The following is a 21,511-nucleotide window of genomic DNA, read 5'->3' on the forward strand; positions in this document are numbered from 1 at the left end:
AGGTTTTAGGTTTCCAACAAAATAATTGATGATTTTGGCTTCTTAGCTTCTCTTGATATGAACAGTTGGCTATTCAATAATATGAAGAAACCACTCTCTTTTCCTAGAGACCGTAACTTGCACGTAAAAGAAATCAGCTTGACAATGAACGTGCATTCTGTGTGCAGCTTACATCACGGAACACCTAACCCGGAAAATTCTGGAATGCTGGGTGGCAAACACTACTTAAGTGAAAGCTTGATCATGAAGTCAGAGTCGGCCAGGGCAGGAGGGACAGACAGAAGAGGAAATGTTTGAAGACTGAAGGGGAACAGGCGGCACCTCGTGTGCATCAGTAACAAGTTTCTAGGGCATTCTGGGGTGGGTTTCAGCCTGTTAAATACAAGAAAATGAAAGGCCGTTCAGAGCCTGTCACTGCAGCTCAAAGACTCCAAAACAGCTCATGGACCCACTCCGACTCCCAGATCCTCACCAGACCCAAAAGTGAAACTTCCAGGAAAGGAAATTCCTTTTTAATGTAAGACACAAAAGTACTTTTAAGGAACCTGTTTCAAAGAAAGAAAACCACTTTTCTTCCTTCCAGCTTTTACCTTCTTTCTCCTCTAATCAAATTCTTACCAAAAAAAAAAAAAATTCACAGAACAGACAAAAAGCCCTCCACCCAGGCATACGGGATACAAGCGAATGTGAAGCCCTCCGTGAAGCATGACAGGAACTGTCAAGAGAAGTGCAGCAGGGGACTTCCCTGAGGGTCCAGTGGTTAAGACTCCACACTTTCAATGCAGGGGGCACGGATTCGATCTTTGGCCAGGGAATGAAGATCCCATATGCCTCGTGGTGTGGCAAAAAAATAAAAATTTTTCTAAAAAGTGTAGTAGATCCACTCTAGAAAAAGAGACACTATATTTTTTAAAAGGAGATTCTGAATTATGCGATAATTGTAGATTCACATGCAGGGATCCAAAATTATATAAAGAAATAATAGAGGAAGCCCCATGTACCCTTCACCCAGTTGCCTCCAGTCTTCACGCAGCATCCGTGAGCACAGTGACATCGATCACCTCCAGTCTTCACGCAGTATCTGTGAGCACAGTGACATCGGTCAGCCTCCAGTCTTCATGCAGCGTCCATGAGCACAGTGACATTGATCACCTCCAGTCTTCACATGGTGTCCGTGAGCACAGTGACATTGATCAGCGTTCAGTCTTCACGCAGCATCCGTGAGCACAGTGACATCGATCAGTACAGTTCAGCCACAGAATGTCTCTGTCACCTTGTGCTGCCCGTGTATAAATGCAACCACGTTCTTCCCACACACATCCCAGTTACGCCACTGGTAACCATCCATCTGTTCTCCAGTCCTGTGATTTTGTCATTTCAAGAATGTAACCAAAATGGAAGCCTACAGTATGCAACCTGTGGGGCTCAGGCCTTTTCGTTCAGGACCATTCTCTGGAGACTGATCAGCTGGCTGCACACCTCACTGCAGAGCAATATTCCACGGCTTTGGTGTACCACAGCCTAGTCATCTGTTAAAGGACATCTGAGCCATCCTCAGTTTGGAACTAGTATACATGAAGCTACAGCAGACATTCATGTATTTGCATGAATCTAAGTTTTCATTTCTCTGGGATAAATGCCCAGGAGTGCAACTGCTGGGTTATATGATAGTTTATCATATAACCCAGTTATATGATAGTTTCTTCTTTCAGAAGAAACTGCCAAACTAGTTTCCCAAGTGATTGTCCTGTTTTATAATCCCACCAGAAATGTATGGATGATACTGTTTTTCTGCATCCTTACTAGCTTTTCGGTGTTTTCACTTTTTTAAAAAGTTTAAGCCATTCTTGATAGGTATTATTTAGATAGCCACTGTGGTTTCAATTTACATTTCCCTAAATGTCTAATGATGCTGAACATCATCTTTTCATGTGTTTATCTGCCAACTTCAGATCCTCCTCAGTGAAACATTTGCCCATTTTCTATTTGGATTCGTTGTTTTTCACTGTTGAGCTTTGAGAACTCTTTATTACTCCTTTGTCAGATATGCGGTTTACAAATATTTTCTCCTGGTCTATAACTTATCTTCCAAACAAGGTCTTTACAAAGCAAAAGTTATTTATTTTTATGAAGTTGAACCTATCATGTCTTTCTTTAAGGGATTATGCCTTGGTGTCTATTCTAAAAACTCTTTGCATACTCTTAGAGCCCAGAGATTTTCTATTTTTTCTGAAAGTTATATAAATATGTCTTACATTTAAAACCATAATCTATTTTGAGCTAACTTTTGTACAAGGTGTGAGACGGGTTTTAAATTTTAATTTTATTGGAGTCTAGCTGACTTCCTATGTTGCACTAGTTTCGTGTGAACTGCAAAGTGGCTCATTTGCACCTGCACATGTATTTACCCTTTTTTAGATTCTTTTCTCATATAGGTTATCACAGAATATGGGCAGAGTTCCCTGTGCTAACATTTGAGGTGGGGGGGGGGGTTGTCTGTTGGGTTATAAATGTCCAGTTACTCATTTGTTGAAAAGGCTATCGTTCCTTCCACTGATTTTCTTTTGCATTTTTGTAAAGAATCAGTTGGGTATATTTATTGGGGTTTATTTCTGGGCTCTCTACGCTGTTCCATTGATCTATTCTCTGCCAAAACCACTAGACTTGATTACTATATGTCTTGAAATTGAGTAGACTGACTCAATCTACCTTACTTTAAAAAAAAAAAAATGTTTATTCTGCTTCCTTTGCCTTTCCATATAAACTCTAGACTAACTTGTGCATATTCAACAAAAAAAATTTTGCTGGAATTTTGATAGAAATTGCATTAAACCCGTATATTGATTTTGAAGAAAACTGGCATCAGTATTATCATGTGGAGTCACCCAATCCATAAACATGGTATATGGTTCAACTCATTTAGACCTTGTATTTCTATCATTATAATCGCATAATTTTCAGCATACAAATCCTAATACATGTTTGGTAGATTTACTTCTGAGAATTTCTCCTCATTTTCAGGCAAGTGCAAATTATTTTGGTGTCCACATGTTGCTCTTAATATACTGAAGAAAGCTGAGCACCAAAGAATTGATGCTTTTGAACTGCAGTGCTGGAGAAGACTCTTGGGAATCCCTTGGACTGCAAGGAGATCAAACCAGTCAATCCTAAAGGACATCAACCCTAAATATTCATTGGAAGGACTGAGGGGCAGCTCCAATACTTTGGCCATCTGATGTGAAGAGGTAACTCATTGGAAAAGACCCTGGGGCTGGGAAAGATTGAAGACAAAGGAGAACGGGGCAGCGGAGAATGAGATGGTTAGATAGCATCACCACCTCAGTGGAGATGAGCCTGAGCAAACTTGGGGAGATAGTAAAGGACAGAGAAGCCTGGCCTGCTACAGTCCCTGGGGTTAGAAAGAGTCAGACACAACCTAGCAACTAAACGACAACCAACTGTTGTTGCTAATATACAGAAATACAATTTATTTTTGTATGTTTACCTTGTGTATTGGGACTTGCTAAATTCACTTAGCAGGTTTAGGAGATTTTTTTGTAGGTTCCTTGGGCTTTCTATATAGATAAGCATCTTGTCCACATGGAAAGGCTGGTTTTGCTTCTCTTCTCGTCCAAATGCATTTTCTTTTCTTGCTTTATTGCACCATCTAGAAGACCCAGAACTATGCTGAGTAACAGCAGTGAAAGCAGGCACCCTTGCCTTGTTCCCAATTTTAGGGGAAAAGCATACAGTCATTCACCATTATATATACTGTTAACTATACGGGGGTGGGGGTTGTAGATGTTCTTTATCAAGTTGAGGAAGTTCCCTTCCACTTCTATTTTTTTCTGACAGTTTTATCATGAATGGATGTTGAATTTGTCAAATGCTTATTAAAAACACTCATCCTCCTTTTAATTGTCCCCTCTTTTCTCATTTCGTTTTTTTAAAAATATACAAAACAAGTGAAAAATCAAGCCTGTCATCCAGGTATATAGAGCATAAGCTAAGATTAGGCTTTCCGTAAAACACAATCATACCTGTTAAAAAAAGACTGCAGTAGGGACTTCCTCAGTGGTCCAGTGGTTAAGACTCTGAGCTTCCACTGCAGGGGCACGGGTCCAATCCCTAGCCAAGGAACTAAGATCTCACATGCCACAGGGCATGGCCAAAAAAAGGTGTGCCGTAGATCCACTGTGAATCCACTGCGAAAAGTGACACAACATACTTTTTATTTCTCCTTTTGTGCCTCCTTTCCCTTTATTTTTTAAATTTATTTATTTTAATTGGAGGCTAATTACATTATTGCAGTGGTTTTGCCATACATTCACATGAATCTGCCACAGGTGTACATGTGTCCCCATCCTGAGCCCCCCTCCCACCTCCCTCCCCATCCCATCCCTCTGGGTCATCCCAGTGCACCAGCCCTGAGCACCCTGTCTCATGCATCGAACCTGGACTGGCAATCTATTTCACATATGATAATCTACATGTTTCAATGCTGTTCTCCCATATCATCCCACCCTCGCCCTCTCCCGCAGAGTGCAAAAGTCTGTTCTTTACATCTGTGTCTCTTTTGCTGTCTCATATATAAGGTCATCATTACCATCTTTCTAAATTCCATATATATGTGTTAGTATACTGTATTGGTGTTTTTCTTTCTGACTTACTTCACTCTGTATAATAAGCTCCAGTTTCATCCACCTCATTAGAACTGACGCAAATGCATTCTTTTTAATGGCTGAGTAATACTCCATTGTGTATATGTACCACAGCTTTCTTATCCATTCGTCTGCCGATGGACATCTAGGTTGCTTCCACGTCCTGGCTATTATACACAGTGCTGCAATGAACGTTGGGGTACATGTGTCTTTTTCAATTCTGGTTTCCTCGGTGTATATGCCCAGCAGTGGGATTGCTGGGTCATAAGGCAGTTCTATTTCCAGTTTTTTAGGGAATCTCCACACTGTTCTCCAGTGGCTGTACTAGTTTGTATTCCCACCAACAGTGTAAGAGGGTTCCCTTTCCTCCACACCCTCTCCAGCATTTATTGCTTGTAGACTTTTGGATTGCAGCCATTCTGACTGGCGTGAAATGGTACCTCATTGTGGCTTTCATTTGCATTTCTCTGATAATGAGCGATATTGAGCATCTTTTCATGTGTTTGCTAGCCATCTGTATGTCTTCTTTGGAGAAATGGCTGTTTAGTTCTTTGGCCCATTTTTGGACTGGGTTGTTTATTTTTCTGGAATTGAGCTGCAGGAGCTGCTTGTATATTTTTGAGATTAATTCTTTGTCAGTTGCTTTGTTCACTATTATTTTCTCCCATTCTGATGGCTGTGTTTTCACCTTGCTTATAGTTTCCTTCATTCACAACATACTCTTAAACAAAAATTTTAAAAATTGCAGGTACAGTGTATAATAGATATATAGATATATATCATATAATATAATGATTATAAATATAATCATTAGGAAGGAACCCTGGAAGACTAAGGGCCAACTGTTGGATGGCAAGGGTGAGGTAGACACAGATTTTCACTCTCCATCACTTTATAATCTGTAATTTTTAAAAGATCTAATAAGGGGGAAATATGGAAAACAATTACCTTGCAAAAATGCTATGGACCGTAAGCTTTTGGCATACCTGAGTGCAAGTTTTCTCTTAGGGTGCTGTCTTTGTCAGCCTGAAACATAGGTACCGTGACAGAGACATATGATTAAACTATGTTCTACCTGCATTCACGTTCACATTAAACAAAAAGAACAAATTTTTGAAATAAAGATTCAAGAAAGGGAGTAAAAACATGAGGACACATCTCATAGAAATAAAGTCTTTCAGCCGGACTCCAGGAGATTCTCACAAGGCCTCCGTTTCATGACTGGAATCTTTAGTCAGTGTAATTTAAACAGGGTCACAGAAAGCTGGACGCAGCTGAGCACGTAAGGAGAGAGTAACCGAAAGGCGGTAACTTCGCGCACTGACGGGAGGGGAGACAGCTCATCTACACTGGCGGGCTGACAGAGGTGACGCACACACACTCAGCAGGGGGGAGAAGGACATGGCCAGACCAGTGGGGCCCTGCTGAAGTGCGACTGTGTGGCCACGGGGGCTCGGAGAAGAAACGAAGCGAAAAGCACCTTCACTGGTCTACAGCCTCTGCTGCGACTCATCGCTGCCTCCTCAGGTGACAGCAGAAACAGTCTGAGTTTTCTCCACACTTCCAGAACGATTCTCAGCGGTGCCTTCTCTTCCTCTGAAGAGAAAAACCCACTTCCTAAGGAGTAATCAAATCAAGCAGTCTTCACAGGGGAGTTGGCACTTGAGCGAGGCCTCAAGGGACTGGCAAGAGTCAGTCTGGTGAGATGAGACCATCACATGGGGACCACAGCATGAGTAATGGCTCAGCAGTAAGGACCCTGATTCAGGCAGGAAGTCTGGGCAATAATACACCTGTGGGTGGAAACCACCAAGCACTTTCTGCAGGTTGAATACGGTGCCAAGCACAGCAGAAATGTCGCTTCATCTAAGCCTTGTAAAAACTCTGAGAAGGACGCATAACTATCCCCATTTGGGGATGGGGAGATGGAGACTCAAGAGAGTATGCTACCTTGTCTAAGATCACATAGCCACAAAGTCACTGAATCCCTGGGGATATCTGGACTGAAGTACTGAGCATCTTTTTTTAGATTAAACAAGTAAGTTTTGTTTTGTTGTTTTTTATAAGTCATCTGAAGGTGGGTGAATGCTGATGTTAAGTTTAGTTGCTCAACAATGTCCTTAGGGACCAAGCCCATGGACCAAGTCCACGTTTAGCAACTAGCTGCTTATCCTTGTGCTCATTGCCTGGTGGTCACAAAGTGGCTGCTGCAGCCCCAAGCATCATGCCATACTGAGAGTCTTAAGTACAATGGAAAACGTTGGGAGTATGAGCCTGGAGACACTAGAGAGATGCAGAAGGTGTGTGACTAAGGTAGACACCCTCAGCAATGCTTCTGCAAGGCTCACCTTGGCCTTTGCATAAGGGATACTGGAGGAGACAGTGAGAGAAAAATTCCCTTTGGTGTGCTCTATTTTTGTCCAAAGATGCCTTTCATTCTTTGTTGGTAAGCAACCAGTTTGGTAATGGGCAATTAAACGAAACATCCAGTTTTGTGGGGATCGTGGAAGTTTCAGGGGCTGTCTGTCCTTTCACATCAGACTCCCCTAACTCCTCTCAGCCAGGTGCTCTGAAGCATCTCTAGGTCTTCTTGAATATTCAGTGCTCCTCACTCTCTCTCCAACCCTTCACGCTTTTCTGCTACCAGTTATACTCAGAAAACCAGCCCAGACCTTCAGTCAACCACAGAAGGAAGCACAAGTCACATTAAAATGATGAAAATGAATATTTTTTCAGAATTCTAAGAAAAACCTCCACTGTGGCTGGGGGCCCAAGACATTTCTCCACGAAGATATCAGAGTCATGTCTAAACAGGAAGGACATCTGATGCAGCACTGTCTTCTAAAAGCAAAGCCTGGGAAACAACATAAACGTCCACTAGGAGAGGGTTCAGCCATAGTGAATTACTATACAGGATTTCAAAGACTGAGAGAAGTTTCTATATATTGACTGGGAAAGGTCTCCAGTCAGAATTTCACCTCTCGGGACTCCCTTGATGGTGCAGTGGCTAAGACTCTGAACTCCCAGTGTAGGGGGCACACACTCAATCCTTGGTCAGGGAACTAGATCCCACACGCCACAACTAAGAGTTCCCACATCACAGCTGAAAAAGAGCTCCCATTCCACAGTGAAGCCCCATCTAAGACCCAGCACAGACAAATACGTTCCTTTAAATGATTTACTTATTTGTCTGCCAACGCAGGAGAAGCAGGTTTGATTCCTGCGTCAGGAGGATCGCCTGGAGGAGGAAATGGCAACCGACTCCAGCATCCTTGCCTGGGAGATCCCATGGACAGACGAGCCTGGCCGGCTACAATTCATAGGGTCACAAAGAGTCGGGCATGACTGTGCAACTGAGCATGCACGCAATGAGTGAAAGAGGATTCACAAGGTGCTAGGTAAAGGCAGGGTTGTGTCCGAAGAAAGGCCATACTTAAACAAATTCCTCCTCTCCCTTTCAAAAATTCTACTTAATTAAAAAACAGAGTATAGGCAGAGTGTACACTTCTTATGTTAAGCATCTCTAGTGATCTGAAGCTCAGTCACACGGAAACTTTGACAAAAGTGTCCTTTAATCTCAGATGTATTTCGTGGCAGTGGAAGGATCTCGTTTGGGTGACAAAGTGAGTTCCTTTCAAAGACAAGTCTGGAGAGTGAATTGAAGCAAAGCCTGGATGAGACGCTAGACACAAGAAAGGGGGACCGGCCCCTCAGCGCCTCACACCGTGACAGTTACACACTCAGGCATGAAAACTGGGCCATCATTCTTGCCACGCTAATCAGACAATGAAATGAGATATGCAAATATTTTTCAAAAGTCAACTCATGACAACATTCTCATCAGGCATAAAGTTAATAAAGAAAATAGAACCCCGTAGAGTCAACCCGGGGCCAGGGCCTATCATTCTGACTGCCTGACCTACGATACCCCTGGGAACAAACGTCAAGTTCAAGTCTAGGGCTGTCCCCAGAACCCTGGGGACAGATGGGATCCAAGGCTCAGAATGGCCTCGGCTCAAAGGTCAGAGGTTGCCCACACTAGAGGCAGGGAAGTCGCCAGCAATCTAAGACGCTGCACTTGGAGGCCCCATGTCTAGTACATTCTCCAGGGCAGCCTCCAAACCAAGCCACTGGGGTGTCCCTGCTGGCGTCATGGGTGGGGGTATGGACTGCATCCCTGGTCAGAGAACTAAGACCCCACACACTGCAGAGCACCTGAGCACGTGTGCTGCGACTACTGAGCCCACACACTCTAGAACCCAAGCTCGGCAACCAGAAGAGCCACCGCGGTGAGAGGCCCACACACGGCAACTAGGGAGCAGCCCTCACGGTGGTGATGGCCCAGCCAGCCAAAACTAGATAAAAGAAAGAAAGGAAATAGCCTTTAGCAAGAGGAGTCCAGGGGGACCCGCTGGGGTGGGGTGGCACAACTCTGCCCCACTCCCCATGAATGTTTGCCTTTGCCAAGCTGCTTCACTTCCCAGCCTCTGTCTTCTCATCTGTAAAATGGACATCACCACAAAGCTGCCGCGCACACTGGGTGAGAGAAGGCACTCTGAGCATCGCACAGCTGGCCCACTACGGGCATTCAGCACGTGCCAGTGCCCCCTTCCTGGCTCCTGGAGCCCGAGAGCATGAAGATGCTTGTGATGGGCGGGGGAGGTCACAGGGCTGGGCCAGTTCACAGGTATTTATTGAGGGCCTGCTAACAGGGCAGCAGCTGGTGCTGTGTGAAGCCCCTGCCCTCCAGGAGCTCACAGTCTAAAGGGCAATCAGAGAAGAGACAACAGTTTGCCGGGAGCCAGCACGGGAGATCCCATCCATGACAAGGTCATGCGGAGAGACCTGACGGGCAAGGCGAGTCAGGTCTCAAGGGGTCCTCTGCCTGAGCATCTACCCCAAAAACAAAATCTGTCTGTTTACTGTCTGCTAAACTATACTCTTCTGACATTACAGGGGGCTATCCCCGACCACTTTTCTCTGGAAAAAGCTAACTTAGAGCTCCAACTGGTCTCCTGCATATGAAAGGAATGTCTCAGCTCAGATCCCTCTGATAGCTCTCTAACTTGCCTGACAGGTTCCCCCAGACTTTTACAACTACGCATGTGATTGTTTATGGCCCCTCAACTGCGAGAGGCACGAAGCTTAAAACATCTTAAAGATATAGAGCCTTTAAGAGCTAAGAATTATATCGGTGTAGGTTTTCATTGTTGAGTTAATGAGTGCCGCCAGGCCTCCATATCCTTTATCTTTTAGGCACCTGGGAGGATATTAATCAATGTAATCAGGATGCAGAAATAGGAATATAGTAGTTTTGATATTAGCAATACTAGACTTTTGAGTTAATGAATTTTCTCTTTGTTATAAATCACTGTACTCCTCTTTCCTTGTTATAAATTGTTGTGTCCTTGCTATGTAAGAATGTAACCTTAATTAGTGCTTCCTGAGAGTGGCACCAGACTTTAGTAAAAACAACACTCTTAGGACAAGTAAGTTTTCTGGTTGACGGACCCTTATCAGAAAAGGGCCATAAAATGCTAATAGGCCTCCTGGCCAGAAGATGATGTAAATCACCTAAGACCTGTGTATACAGCTAAGTATGCAAAGAGAAAGCCTGGTCTCGATAAGGGTCAGGGCTGCTGACCCTGCATGACTTAGTATTATCCATTGATATCTACGTACAACTAAAAGTATAAAAGCTTTTCCTGGAAAATAAAGGATGGACCAGTTTCTCGGGCCAATTCCTGGAAAGACTGGTTCCCCCGTGTCTTCTTTTCTTTCTTACTCTATTTTCTGGCTGATTCCTGTCTGAGGCATAGAGGCTAGCCGTGTCTACTTATTTGCCGGGCTTCTAAGACCTACGTGAGAGGGAGCCCAAGGCGGGGCACCCTCCGCTGTTCAAGCAGGCACCTGTGGCCTTATGTAGATGGTGCAAGTCCCTTGTCTCAGGGCTTTAGTGGCTTTCTATGTAAACAAAGGAATACAGCCTCTTTCCTCCTCTAAATTTCCCACTACACTATTCTTTCCTAATCTCTCTTTATATCCCTAAATCTATATATCTCTCTTGCCACGCTGTCCCTGCTTCGAATTACCCTGGATCCAACCGGGGCTGGTCTCCAACAACAGTTAACACCAGGGCTGAGATAAACCAGGTGCTGCACAAGCTCTATACCCAGAGAGGCAGCCACAAGGGCCTGAGGTCTCCTAGAGACCTAAAGGAGCAGGTGAGCAGGAACGGGAGAGCCTGGGAGGGTCAAGGGCACAGAAACGGTTTGTGCAGACCCGGGAGGCGGCGGCAGGTCAACTGCCGGACACTGAGATCAGTTCAGTTTCTCTCCCTCAGAAAGAGTTCCCTAAACCCAGCCCCTCTGCAGTCTGGGGCCAGGGCTGCTCTCCAAGCTTTAAACCTATCACACGACCTCCCTTAGAAACCATCCTCAGACCTGTGGTCATACACCCAGAACAGCACCACCGTCACACCGACAGTGTGCGGTCAGCCCCATGAGCCTCACCTGTGAGCAATCTGCAAGGGTGAGCTAGGGAGCGAATGAGCGCTGCAGCAGACAAAAACAGTCTCTGCACGGATACACGCGTGCCTGGGCTGCAGGCAGCCTGGAGGGCAGGTCCCACAGTCATACGACAAAGATCTGGGTACACACACAAGAAATGGAGAATATCCACTTTTGCTGCTTTAAGACGCAGATCAGAGTTCCCGTACCCACAGTACGGCTGAGATGCAGCATCTCATCTCCACAGAGCTGTCATTTGGACTGATTCATTCTGCACTAAAGACACCTTCCCTTCGCCACGACATTCGTCTGTCCGTCCTTCCACCACATGCTTAACCAAGTCCAAAGCGGACAAGAGTGAGCACTAAGACACAGGTCCTAATCAGTCTCTGGAGGCTGACACTCCCGATGACCAGCCTGAAACTCTGAGGACCCTGGACAAGACCTACTCGCCCACTTCATGGCAAACAGAAGGGGAAGAAGTGGAAGCGGTGACCGTAGGCTCCAAAGACACTGCAGACAGTGACTGCAGACGCAAAATTAAAAGACGCTTGCTCCTTGGAAGGAAAGCTATGACAAACCTAGACGGCATGTTAAAAGGCACAGACATTCTTTTGCCAGCAAAGGTCCATATAGTCTAAGCTAATGTTTTTCCAGTAGTCCTGTATGGATGTGAGATTTGGACCATAAAGAAGGCTGAGCACTGAAGAATTGATGCTTTCAAATTGTGGTGCTGGAAAAGACTCTTGAGAATCCCTCAGACTGCAAGGAGATCAAACTAGTCAATGCTAAAGGAAATCAACCCTGAATATTTGTTAGAAGGACTGATGATGAAGCTGAAGTTTCAATACTTTGGCCATCTGATGCAAAGAGACAACTCACTGGAAAAGACCCTGATGCTGGGAACGGATGAAGGGAAAAGGAGAAAGGGGTAGCAGAGGGTGAGATGGCTAGATAGCATCACTGACTCAGCGGACAGGAATCTGAGCAAACTCCTGGAGATAGTGAAGGACAGAGGAGTCCTGTGGTGCATTCCATGGTATTGCAGAGAGTCGGGCATGCTGAGCAACTGAACAACAGCAACAAAAGGAAGTGTGAACACCTTTGGCTTGCTCAGCTTCACTGTGGTAGACAGAGACACTCAGAAATCATCCTGCTGGACTGAGCTCAGAGGTGAACACACTCAATGAATGAAGGCCCATGGTAAACAGACCTTCTCCTCATCAAAGGACATTCAGTGGAAAGTCTGGAGCGGCCCATCTCCCCTCCCTGCTCCTGCTCCCCATACACAGCTGCTCAGAGCCACAGCGACACAGGGCCACCAGGCCAAGACGGCGGTGCCCCTTGACGAAGTCAGGGCCTGGCTCGCAGTGGGGAAGGGAGCCTGGATTCTGGCCCCACGGCTGACCGTTCAGCATCTGCCAAACCCCAGTTTGGGAGGATTCTCCATGTTCTTCGATGTAGACAGTGAATTGCTTTGCATCTTTGGTTTGGTTTACCAAAGCAAACATAACTGTGAGCCAAAGTGGTCCGAAGATGACAGGGAGCGTAGCCTAAGCTGAACTCAAAGGACCTCTTGCTTGAGGATGACTAAGCAACCCAGCGTGAGTCAGGGCTGGACTCGAGCACCAGATTGCTGCAGCGGGGGACCCAGAAAACTCCAGACAAGCTGTCACCTCTTTCTGCATCCCAGTTTTCCCAACTGGAAAATGGGGATCACAACAGTATCCATATTACAGGACTGCTGTTTCAATTTAACAATGATGGGGCTTCCTGGTGGCTCAGAGGCAAAGTTTCTACCTGCCAATGCAGGAGACACGGGTTCAATCCCTGGTCACTGTAAATCCCACACACTGCAGGGACAGTTAAGCCCATACATCAGAACTACTGAGCCTGTGCCCTGGAGCCTGGGAGCCGCAACTACTGAGCCTGAACATTCTAGAGCCTGTGCTCAGCAAAAAAAGGATCCCTAGAGAGTGGCCTGCCCATGCTCTCCACAATTAGAGGAAAGCCCTCTCAGTAATGAAGACCCAACACAGCCATATAAATACAAAAACAAAGCTATTAACAAAAAAAGACGTATAAAAGGCTCAGAATATGTCCTTCAAACAGGGAGGCACTGGATGGATTCCTCAGCTGGGACAAGGGAATGAGTGATGACACCTGGTGGGAGGGAAAGGCATGCAGTCCTGAACCAGCGCCTGTGCTACAGGGGGCATCAAGTTTCAGGTGGAAAATTTCCTAAGAACAGCAAACCATCCATCCATCATCCACGTCTGACCTTCCAGGTGGCACTGACAGTACTCCCCAGAGGCAGACAACAGGGCTTCCGTGGAGAGATGGGGCTCCCTGCAGCCGCAGCCCTAGGTGAACAGGCTGCTGCAGAAACAGAGGCAGGCAAGCCCCTCTCAAGCAGGACCCAGGCCCAAGCTGGGATCGGTCTGCACTGACAACAGCATCCCTCATTCCCTCACAACTCCCACGGCCACACCCAGGGTTTGAGGAGCCTGGGGCTTCCCACAAGGCTGACTCAGCCTCTGATGACTTAGTTGAAGGGAGCCCTGTTCCTTGAAGGCTTCCCTCGTGGCTCAGTGGTAAAGAATCCAGCTGTAGTGCAGAAGATGCGCGTTGGATCCCCGGGTCGGGAAGATCCCCTGGAGGAGGAAGTGGCAACCCACTCCAATATTCTTGCCGAGAAAATCCCATGGACAGAGGAGCCTGGTGGGCCACAGTCCATGCGGTTGCAAGAGCTGGACACAACTGAGTGACTAAACCACTATACACACATAGTGTTACGTATATATTACACACATACACACACAGATATAACGGCAACCAACACTGTAAACAAACACTACACACCAACTACACTTCAATCTTTAAAAATAAATTAAAAGAAAAGATAATCCACATCCTATTTATAGTCTTGATCTTGAGTCCAACGATTATTAGGCTGATGAATTCCAATTCTCCTTATATTGACCACTTTGTAAAAAAAAAAAAAAAGCAACACTCACAACTGATAGGAAGCTAAACTAATGAGAACAAAAAGTCCCAGCCAATTCTTAAATAGAGAAGTAAACAAAATGCAAAGGGGAGACATCTACAAATCATTATTGGTATCTGTCGTCCTCTGGTGGTCGGCCTCAAGAAGCGTCCACATCAGAAAATCCTGGAAACTGTATTTTACAGATAGTCCCTCTACCCATCATTCAGGCCAAAGCTCTCATCCCATGAGACTTCCCCAGCATTCGAGCAGGTCCTGCTACTCTGCTCCCCACGCCACGTGTGTATGTGAAGCGTGAGGATGCTAAAGAAAGGATAACTCCAACCCGTGTAGAACAAGATGAGCTTACGACCCTGCTCCCTCGGGACACATAACACGCATCTGAAAGAAAGACAGCTGGCACGGAGGCGCCCTGTCCACCTCTCCAGCACCACTCTTTGTGTGAAGAGACGATGGGACTTCTCTGGTGGCCCAGTGGCTAGGACTCCACACTCCCAGTGAAGGGGGCCCAGGTTTGACCCCTGGTCAGGGAGCCAGATGGGCTTCCCAAGTGGCTCAGCAGTAAAGAACTCGACTGCAATGCAGGAGATTTGGGTTCGATCCCTGGGTTGGGAAGATCCCCTGGAGAAGGAAATGGCAACTCACTCCAGCATTCTTGCCTGGAGAATCCCACGGACAGAGGAGCCTGGCGGGCTGCAGTCTGTGGGGTCACAGCTGAGCAAGCATGCAGGGAGCTAGATACCACGAGCTGCAACTAAGACCCAGAACAGCCAGATAAAAAATTTTTTGAAGTGCCAAGAGAATAAACATCCAGCAACTTCGGTTTACCAGTTCCAACAGAACACACATTTGTGGGTAGCACATATCTTCAAAACACTACTCCAGGGAACCCATTTCTTCCTCTCTATTCCACCCTCTTTATGCCACACTGTTTGAAGGGGCAGAGGTCTCACCATGCTCATTATCACAGTGTTTCCACCTCCTTCCAAACCTATTCATTTCAGTCCCCACCCTGAAGCTCTTAGACTCACACGGCTCTACAGAAATGCCCCTTATTCTAGCACTGCTGGAAGAGAGCTGGCTCTGCAGTAGGCTGTATGCTCCTGGCCTCTCCCGACACACCCCTGCCTGGGGAGGTTTTTCTAATATGTGATGTTGATTCAGTGAGTGGCTGCTTTTCTTGAGAATATTCCACAGCTCCCATTAACTACTAAATCACAGGGGAACTGATCATCACTGTGTTCAGAGTCTCTGTAGTAGAATGGGTGAGTTGGCGGATGATGGATGAGCGGATGTTCGTGCACGCTAAGGCACTTCAGTCATGTCCGCCTCTTTATGACCCCGTGGACTGTAGCCCACCAGGCTCCTCTGTCCATGGGATTCTCCAGGTAAGATTGCTGGAGTGGCTTGCCATGCCCTCCTCTAGGGGATCTTCCCAACCCAGGGATTAAACGCACGTCTCGTGTCTCCTGCACTGGCAGGTGGGTTCCATCCCACTAGCACCACCTTTCTTCCTTCTTTCTCCCTCTCTCCCTTCCTTCCACCCATGCGTGTACTCATACATATACCTATCCACCAACACACTCATACATTCACCTGTCCGTTCATCTGTCTGTCTGTTCATTCCTTCATCCACCCACCCACCCATCCACTCATCCATCCCTCCATCCATCCATCCTCCCACCCACCCACTTATTTACCTCCCACCTTTTCACTCATCTGGGCTTTCCAGGTGGTGGAATTAAACAGACAAAAATCTGATAGCTTCATAGTGCTAAGCGTTAAGTGTTAGTCACTCAGTCGTGTCTGACTCTTTGCAACCCCACGAACTATAGCCCACCAGGCTCCTCTGTCCATGGGGATTCTCCAGCAAGCATACTCCAGCCACACCCTCCCCTAGGGGATTTTCCTGACCCAGGGATTGAACCCAGGTCTCCTGCATTGCAGGCGGATTCTTTATCATCTGAGTAGTAGCAACAGAAATTAAAATTATGAATGTAAGAGGACTGAGTGAGCTTCACCACAGGGAAGGGAGTCACAACATCTGGTTTGAGGTCAACAGAGCAGATAGGATGCCAGTTACACTCTGAAATGAGCTCCCCAGCCCTGGCCCATGTCTGAGGCACACAAGCATGGCACTACAGGGCTGGATGCAGGAACCAGACACGGGGGAAGAGAACCCTGATGTCGGGGATATTTCTGGGGATGGCTTCCCTGGTAGCTCAGCTGCTAAAGAATCCACCTGCAATGCAGGAGACCCCAGTTCAATTCCTGGGTTGGAAAGATAACCTGGAGAAGGATAGGCTACCCATTCCAGTATTCTTGGGCTTCCCTGGTGGCTCAGACGGTAAAGAATCTGCCTGCAATGTGGGAGACCTGGCTTCAATCCCTGGGTTGGGAAGATTCCCCTGGAGGAGGACATGGCACCTCACTCCGGTATTCTTGCCTGGAGTATCCCCATGGACAGAGGAGCCTGGTGGGCTGCAGTCCATGGGGTCACAGAGAGTTGGACACAACTGAGCACAGACATCAGAACCTGGGGGGAGTGAACACCCCAAGACCAGACCAGAGAGCAGCAGGAGCCCAAAGCCTGCTCTGCCTCATGCTCACCCAAGTGACGGCACCACCTCACCCTCGTGGATCAACAGCTGCTTCCGTCCCAGGAGACTCAGCGGCCCCCAGCCTCCTCCTCTTTGCTGTTGCAATCCCCCATGAACCATCAGAAGGTCTTGGAAAGGTCATTCGAGGACACAGGGTCCCAGACTCCCATCAGTAGAGGAGAGGGGCTCTTGAAAAGGCTTCCCTGGTGGCCCCGTGATACAGGCCAAAGGAGACCAGGCAGGAGACGCATGTTCAGTCCCGGGGCCAGAAGACCCCCTGGAGAAGGACACGGCAGCCCACTCCAGCATTCCTGCCTGGGAAACCCCAGGGACAGCGGAGCCCAGTGGGCTACGTCCATGAGGCTGCAAAAAGCTGGACGTGACTAGCAGACTAAACGACAGCAACTCCCTGAACAAGAACCACCACAATCAAAGGCAGCGTAGTGGATGCCCACCTCAGACAGATTCCTTTACCTCCTCAGTTTCCCCATATGTAACATGAGGATATGGCTGGAGCCCTCTCAGAGTTGTTTGAGGAGAAATGAGTTAAGCCCTGTGAAGCATGTATCGTAGGCATGGCTTATAGGAAGCAAGGGGTTTGGGGGGCATTGCTTTTTGTTTATTTGGCTGTGCCAGGTCCTAGCTACGGCATGTGGGATCTTTGCTCTCCACTGCAGCATGCGAACTCTTAGTCATGTGAGATCTAGTTCCCCGACCAGAGATCAAACCCAGTCCCCTGCACTGGGAGCTCAGAGACCTAGCCACTGGACCACCAGAGAGGTTCCAACACCCGTCTGTTCTGGGCAGCCACTCTCTTAAGTGTGGCTCTGGACCAGTCACCGCAGCATCACCTGGGGCCTTGGTGGAAAGGCAGATTCTCTGGCCCCATCCGGTGCTGCAGCACCAGGAACCCTGAGGGTGGGCCCCAGCTGCGGAGTAACACCTACTTAAAGGATGAGGGAGACTCTTCTGAACGTGGGGACCAGCTTGTCTTATGCTAAAATATTGTTGTTGTTGCCAAGACTGACTATTCACAGCCCCACAGACTGCAGCACAACAGGCTTCCCTGTCCCTCGCCCAGAGTTTGCCCAAGTTCATGCCCATCGCATGAGGGATGCTATCCAACCACCTCATCCTAAAATGCTAAAATACTACTTCCCTGCAAACTCAACCCAAAACTCTGAGCTCGATCTCACGTGTGTTTCTCACTCCTCCTCTGCCTCCCAACTCACAGTGACTTTCCCTAGACTCCTTCCTCCTTCAGCAAAGGTTCCCCAGCATCCCCCTCTACCTCAGCTGCAGAATTCAATCCATGTGCCCTCCCCAATCCCTGCCAAATGTCTTAGCCTCCTTTCCTCTAGTCCCTGCTAATAATTTAATCGGACATGGCATCTGGGGGCACAAATGACAGCATGGCTATTGCAGCAAGTCTTTAAGAGAAGATCCGAAAGGACTGAGAAATGTGACGAAAATGAGAGACACCACGGGAGGGGGAACAAGACACCTGGGCAGAGTTTTAAAGCAGCAGGCAAGCCCGGCCTCGAGCAAACAGGGAGCTGTGGTGACAGTTTTCTAACGCAGGTGGAATGAGCATCGAAGAAAGTGGCCCATTCTCTACTCATCAGCAAGTGCAGGGCAAGCAGGACCGTCTGAGGTTTCCCCTGAGATAGCATCTGCCCCGTGGCTGAGCCGTGAGGGAGGAGGAGCTGCCAAGAGAGGCAAGGCCATTCTCATCCAAGAGGCCCGCGATGAGATCACAATGGCCCGGGTCCGTCAGGGACAACACACCGGCAGCATCTGGACCCCTTAGGGCGGAGCCCATCCAGCTCTGCAACAGGCCTCCGTTCACCTGGAAAACCTGCCTCCCGCACAGAGCAGGTGCCCGCTCATCACCGCTGCGCCACATAACTCACACGTCCTCACTCAGGCTGCACTATGGTCAGAAGGCCCATTTTACAGATGGAGAAAGTGAGGCTTAAAGCGGGCTACCAGGACTTCCCTGGTGGCTCAGAGGTTAAGAATCCACCTGCCAATACAAGAGACTCAGCTTCGACCCCTGGTCTGGGAAGATCCCGCAGGCCAAGGAGCAGCTAAGCCCGTGCCCCACCACTCCGTCGCATGTGGGATCTTCCCAGCCAGCGCGCTGGAGCCAAGGAGCCTACTCAGGCCACTGCTGAGCCCAAGCACTGCAACGGCTGACGCCTGCTCGCCTAGAGCCGATGCTCAGAAACAAGAGAAGCCACCGCAATGAAAACCCCATACATTGAAACTAGAGAAAGCCTATATGCAGCAACAAAGACCCAGTGCAGTCAAAAATAATAAATACATCAAAATTAATTTAAAAAATTTTTAAGTTGATTCTCTCCCAAAAGCACCCCTCCAGTGCCCCATCTCCACCACCCTATGCCAGCCACCCTGGGAGTCCACACTGGCCTGGGTGAGCTGACCGGCCCCTGGCAGTACAGACATCCTTCCCACGGCATCGCCGGCTCCAGCACGGGGCTTCCAGAGCACCTTTACAGCCACGAGCCAGTGTGTGGCTTTAATATTCAGCAGCACGCCCCTCCAAGGGGCCCAGAGGCTACTGCGATCGAGGAGCTCTCGTGCAGCCACAGCGGCCGTCACAGCACCAGGGAGCCCCGAGCAGACTTCTGCCCCGTCTTCTCTACAGTGCAATTCTAGGTGCATCTGCTTTCTCAGCTTTTGCCTTCTGGAGTCTGAGAAGTGGCTGAAACGGTGTCTATCCCAGACGCGGGAGAAGTATTTATTTATTTGTATCTGACAGCACTGGCTCTTTGTTGCTATGTGCAGGCTTTCTCTCGCTGCAGTGACTGGCGGCTCCTCTCCAGCTGTGGTGCGAGAGCCTCTCCCTGCAGCGGCTCCTCTCGGTGCGGGGCACAGGCTCCGGGCGCAGGGGCTTCAGCAGCCATAGCTCCCAGGCTCTAGAGCGCAGGCTCGATCATTGTGGCACCGGGCTTGGTTCCCGAGGCATGTGGGAGCTTTCCGGAGCAGGGATCCAACTCACGTCTCCTGCACGCGCAAGCTGATTCTTTGCCGCTGGCCCACCAGGAGAGGTACCGGGTTGGCCAAAGGGCCTTTCAGGTATTTGTGTAACATCGTACAGAGTGAACTTCTTGGCCAGCCCAATTTTCCCTCTGCGCTTTGCTGCTGGACCTGCACCTTGGAGTCACTCCTGGGCCCACACCCTGAGTTTCTCCTGGAGCCTCACCAACTCAGCTGGTTCGGCTGAGACCTGCCGGGCCACTCCAGACCTGGGTCTTCAGAACTAAACACGCACCTCACCCACTTTAAACAGCCAGCGAGAATAAGCATAGAAGCAGCACCCACAAGCAGGCCGGCAGTCACCAGCTCAGGACTGATATCACAGCTGCACCCATGGAGGGGAAGAGCACCACGGGGGCAGAGCATGGGCAGGCGGGCTTGTGAGCCACACAGATCCAGCAGAAGGGAGGAAGGGAAGGTTTTCCTGCTATTCCTGACGCCAGGCCTGGGGTCAAGTGAACGGAACTTATCCCTTCTCAGTGGAGAAGCCGAGTTCCAGCCACACGTGGATATTCACTGGTATCTCAATGCTCTGTCCAGCTTCCCCCTGCTCAGTGGAGCCTAAGAGAGGAAAGAAATGGGAAGGAACCAGAGAGCAGGCAGTGCTGCACTCTGAAGAGGAGGCAGCTTGTGGAGCGCTCTCTCCTGGCTGCTGTTTCCAAGTCAGAGTGGAGCAGGGGTGGGGAAAGCGGGGGTGGCACTGGGTCCTGGAGGTCTGACCTCATGGTCCTGCCTGTGACAGTGAGGGTCACATGCCAAACAGACGGGCGCACTCAACACTCCCCGATGGACTCAGCCACGACACGCAGGCTGTTATCCACTAGTCAGCTCTTAGCTGCTTTTCCAGAAGATGTGCTCCTTCCGAAGGACCTGTTCTCCAGGCGCCCACCTTTAGTGGCCTGTTGCTGTAAGGACCGGGCTCTACCCACTGTGGGGTTTTAATTACATGTGTGCATGTAATCCACAGCACACACGCAGATGTAGAGGGATGGTGAAAAGGCTGCAGAAAGCTCTCTGTGTAGAGCTTACTGGCACACACCAGCATTTAACCAGCAACCCAAGCCACCTTGCACCCACTGTGGCTCAAGAAGCTCAGCTCCTGACATTGTTACCCAGCTCTGGATCATGTGGAGAGCAGACACTGAGAGAAACTAGTCAGTTACCTTCATAGAGCCCATGGCTTGGAAAGTCACAGCGAGTCTAGAAGGGGTCAGCGCCGCCAGCATCGCATTGAATCTCGCACTCTTGTCCTTAATGGGGGAGTGGTACTGGCCATCTGGAGCCACGGAACCGAACCTGCAGTGGGGCGGGGAGTGGAAAAGAGAGGTGGGGTGAGCGTAGGAGGAGGACATCGTGCCTGGAAATGAAGGCAGGTGGCTCCCACAGGCACACACAGGGAAGTCACACAGGGCTCCCCATCCTGGAACCTCCCTCCCAAGACAGCAGAATAGGGGGCAGGACAAGTGCCTCCCCAGGAGATGCTGAGAGAGGCCAAGTCACGGAAAGTAAGAGCCGACATCCTGCCACTACCATTCTGCGACTCAGTGGTGGCCCCAGACAAAGAAAGGCATGAGGACTGCCACCATCAACCCAACTCTGGAGCCTGGTAGTCAATCCACAATTCTGTTGTTGAGATATAAATCAATACACCATAAATGTCATCCTTTTAAA

At 48.5% G+C, this 21,511-nt stretch overlaps 1 protein-coding gene across 1 annotated transcript in view; it reads right to left on the reverse strand.

The window, feature by feature from the left end:
• The window catches only part of ACOXL (acyl-CoA oxidase like), a 356,241-nt gene that overhangs the window by 267,448 nt on the left and 67,282 nt on the right, over nucleotides 1-21,511 (reverse strand). Inside the window, exon 9 of the mRNA XM_052647950.1 lies at nucleotides 21,004-21,136. Coding sequence (XP_052503910.1) covers nucleotides 21,004-21,136 — 133 coding nt within the window. The remainder of the gene's footprint in view (nucleotides 1-21,003; nucleotides 21,137-21,511) is intronic.

This window comes from Budorcas taxicolor, chromosome 11 (genome assembly GCF_023091745.1).
Source record: "Budorcas taxicolor isolate Tak-1 chromosome 11, Takin1.1, whole genome shotgun sequence".
Lineage (NCBI taxonomy): Eukaryota > Metazoa > Chordata > Mammalia > Artiodactyla > Bovidae > Budorcas > Budorcas taxicolor.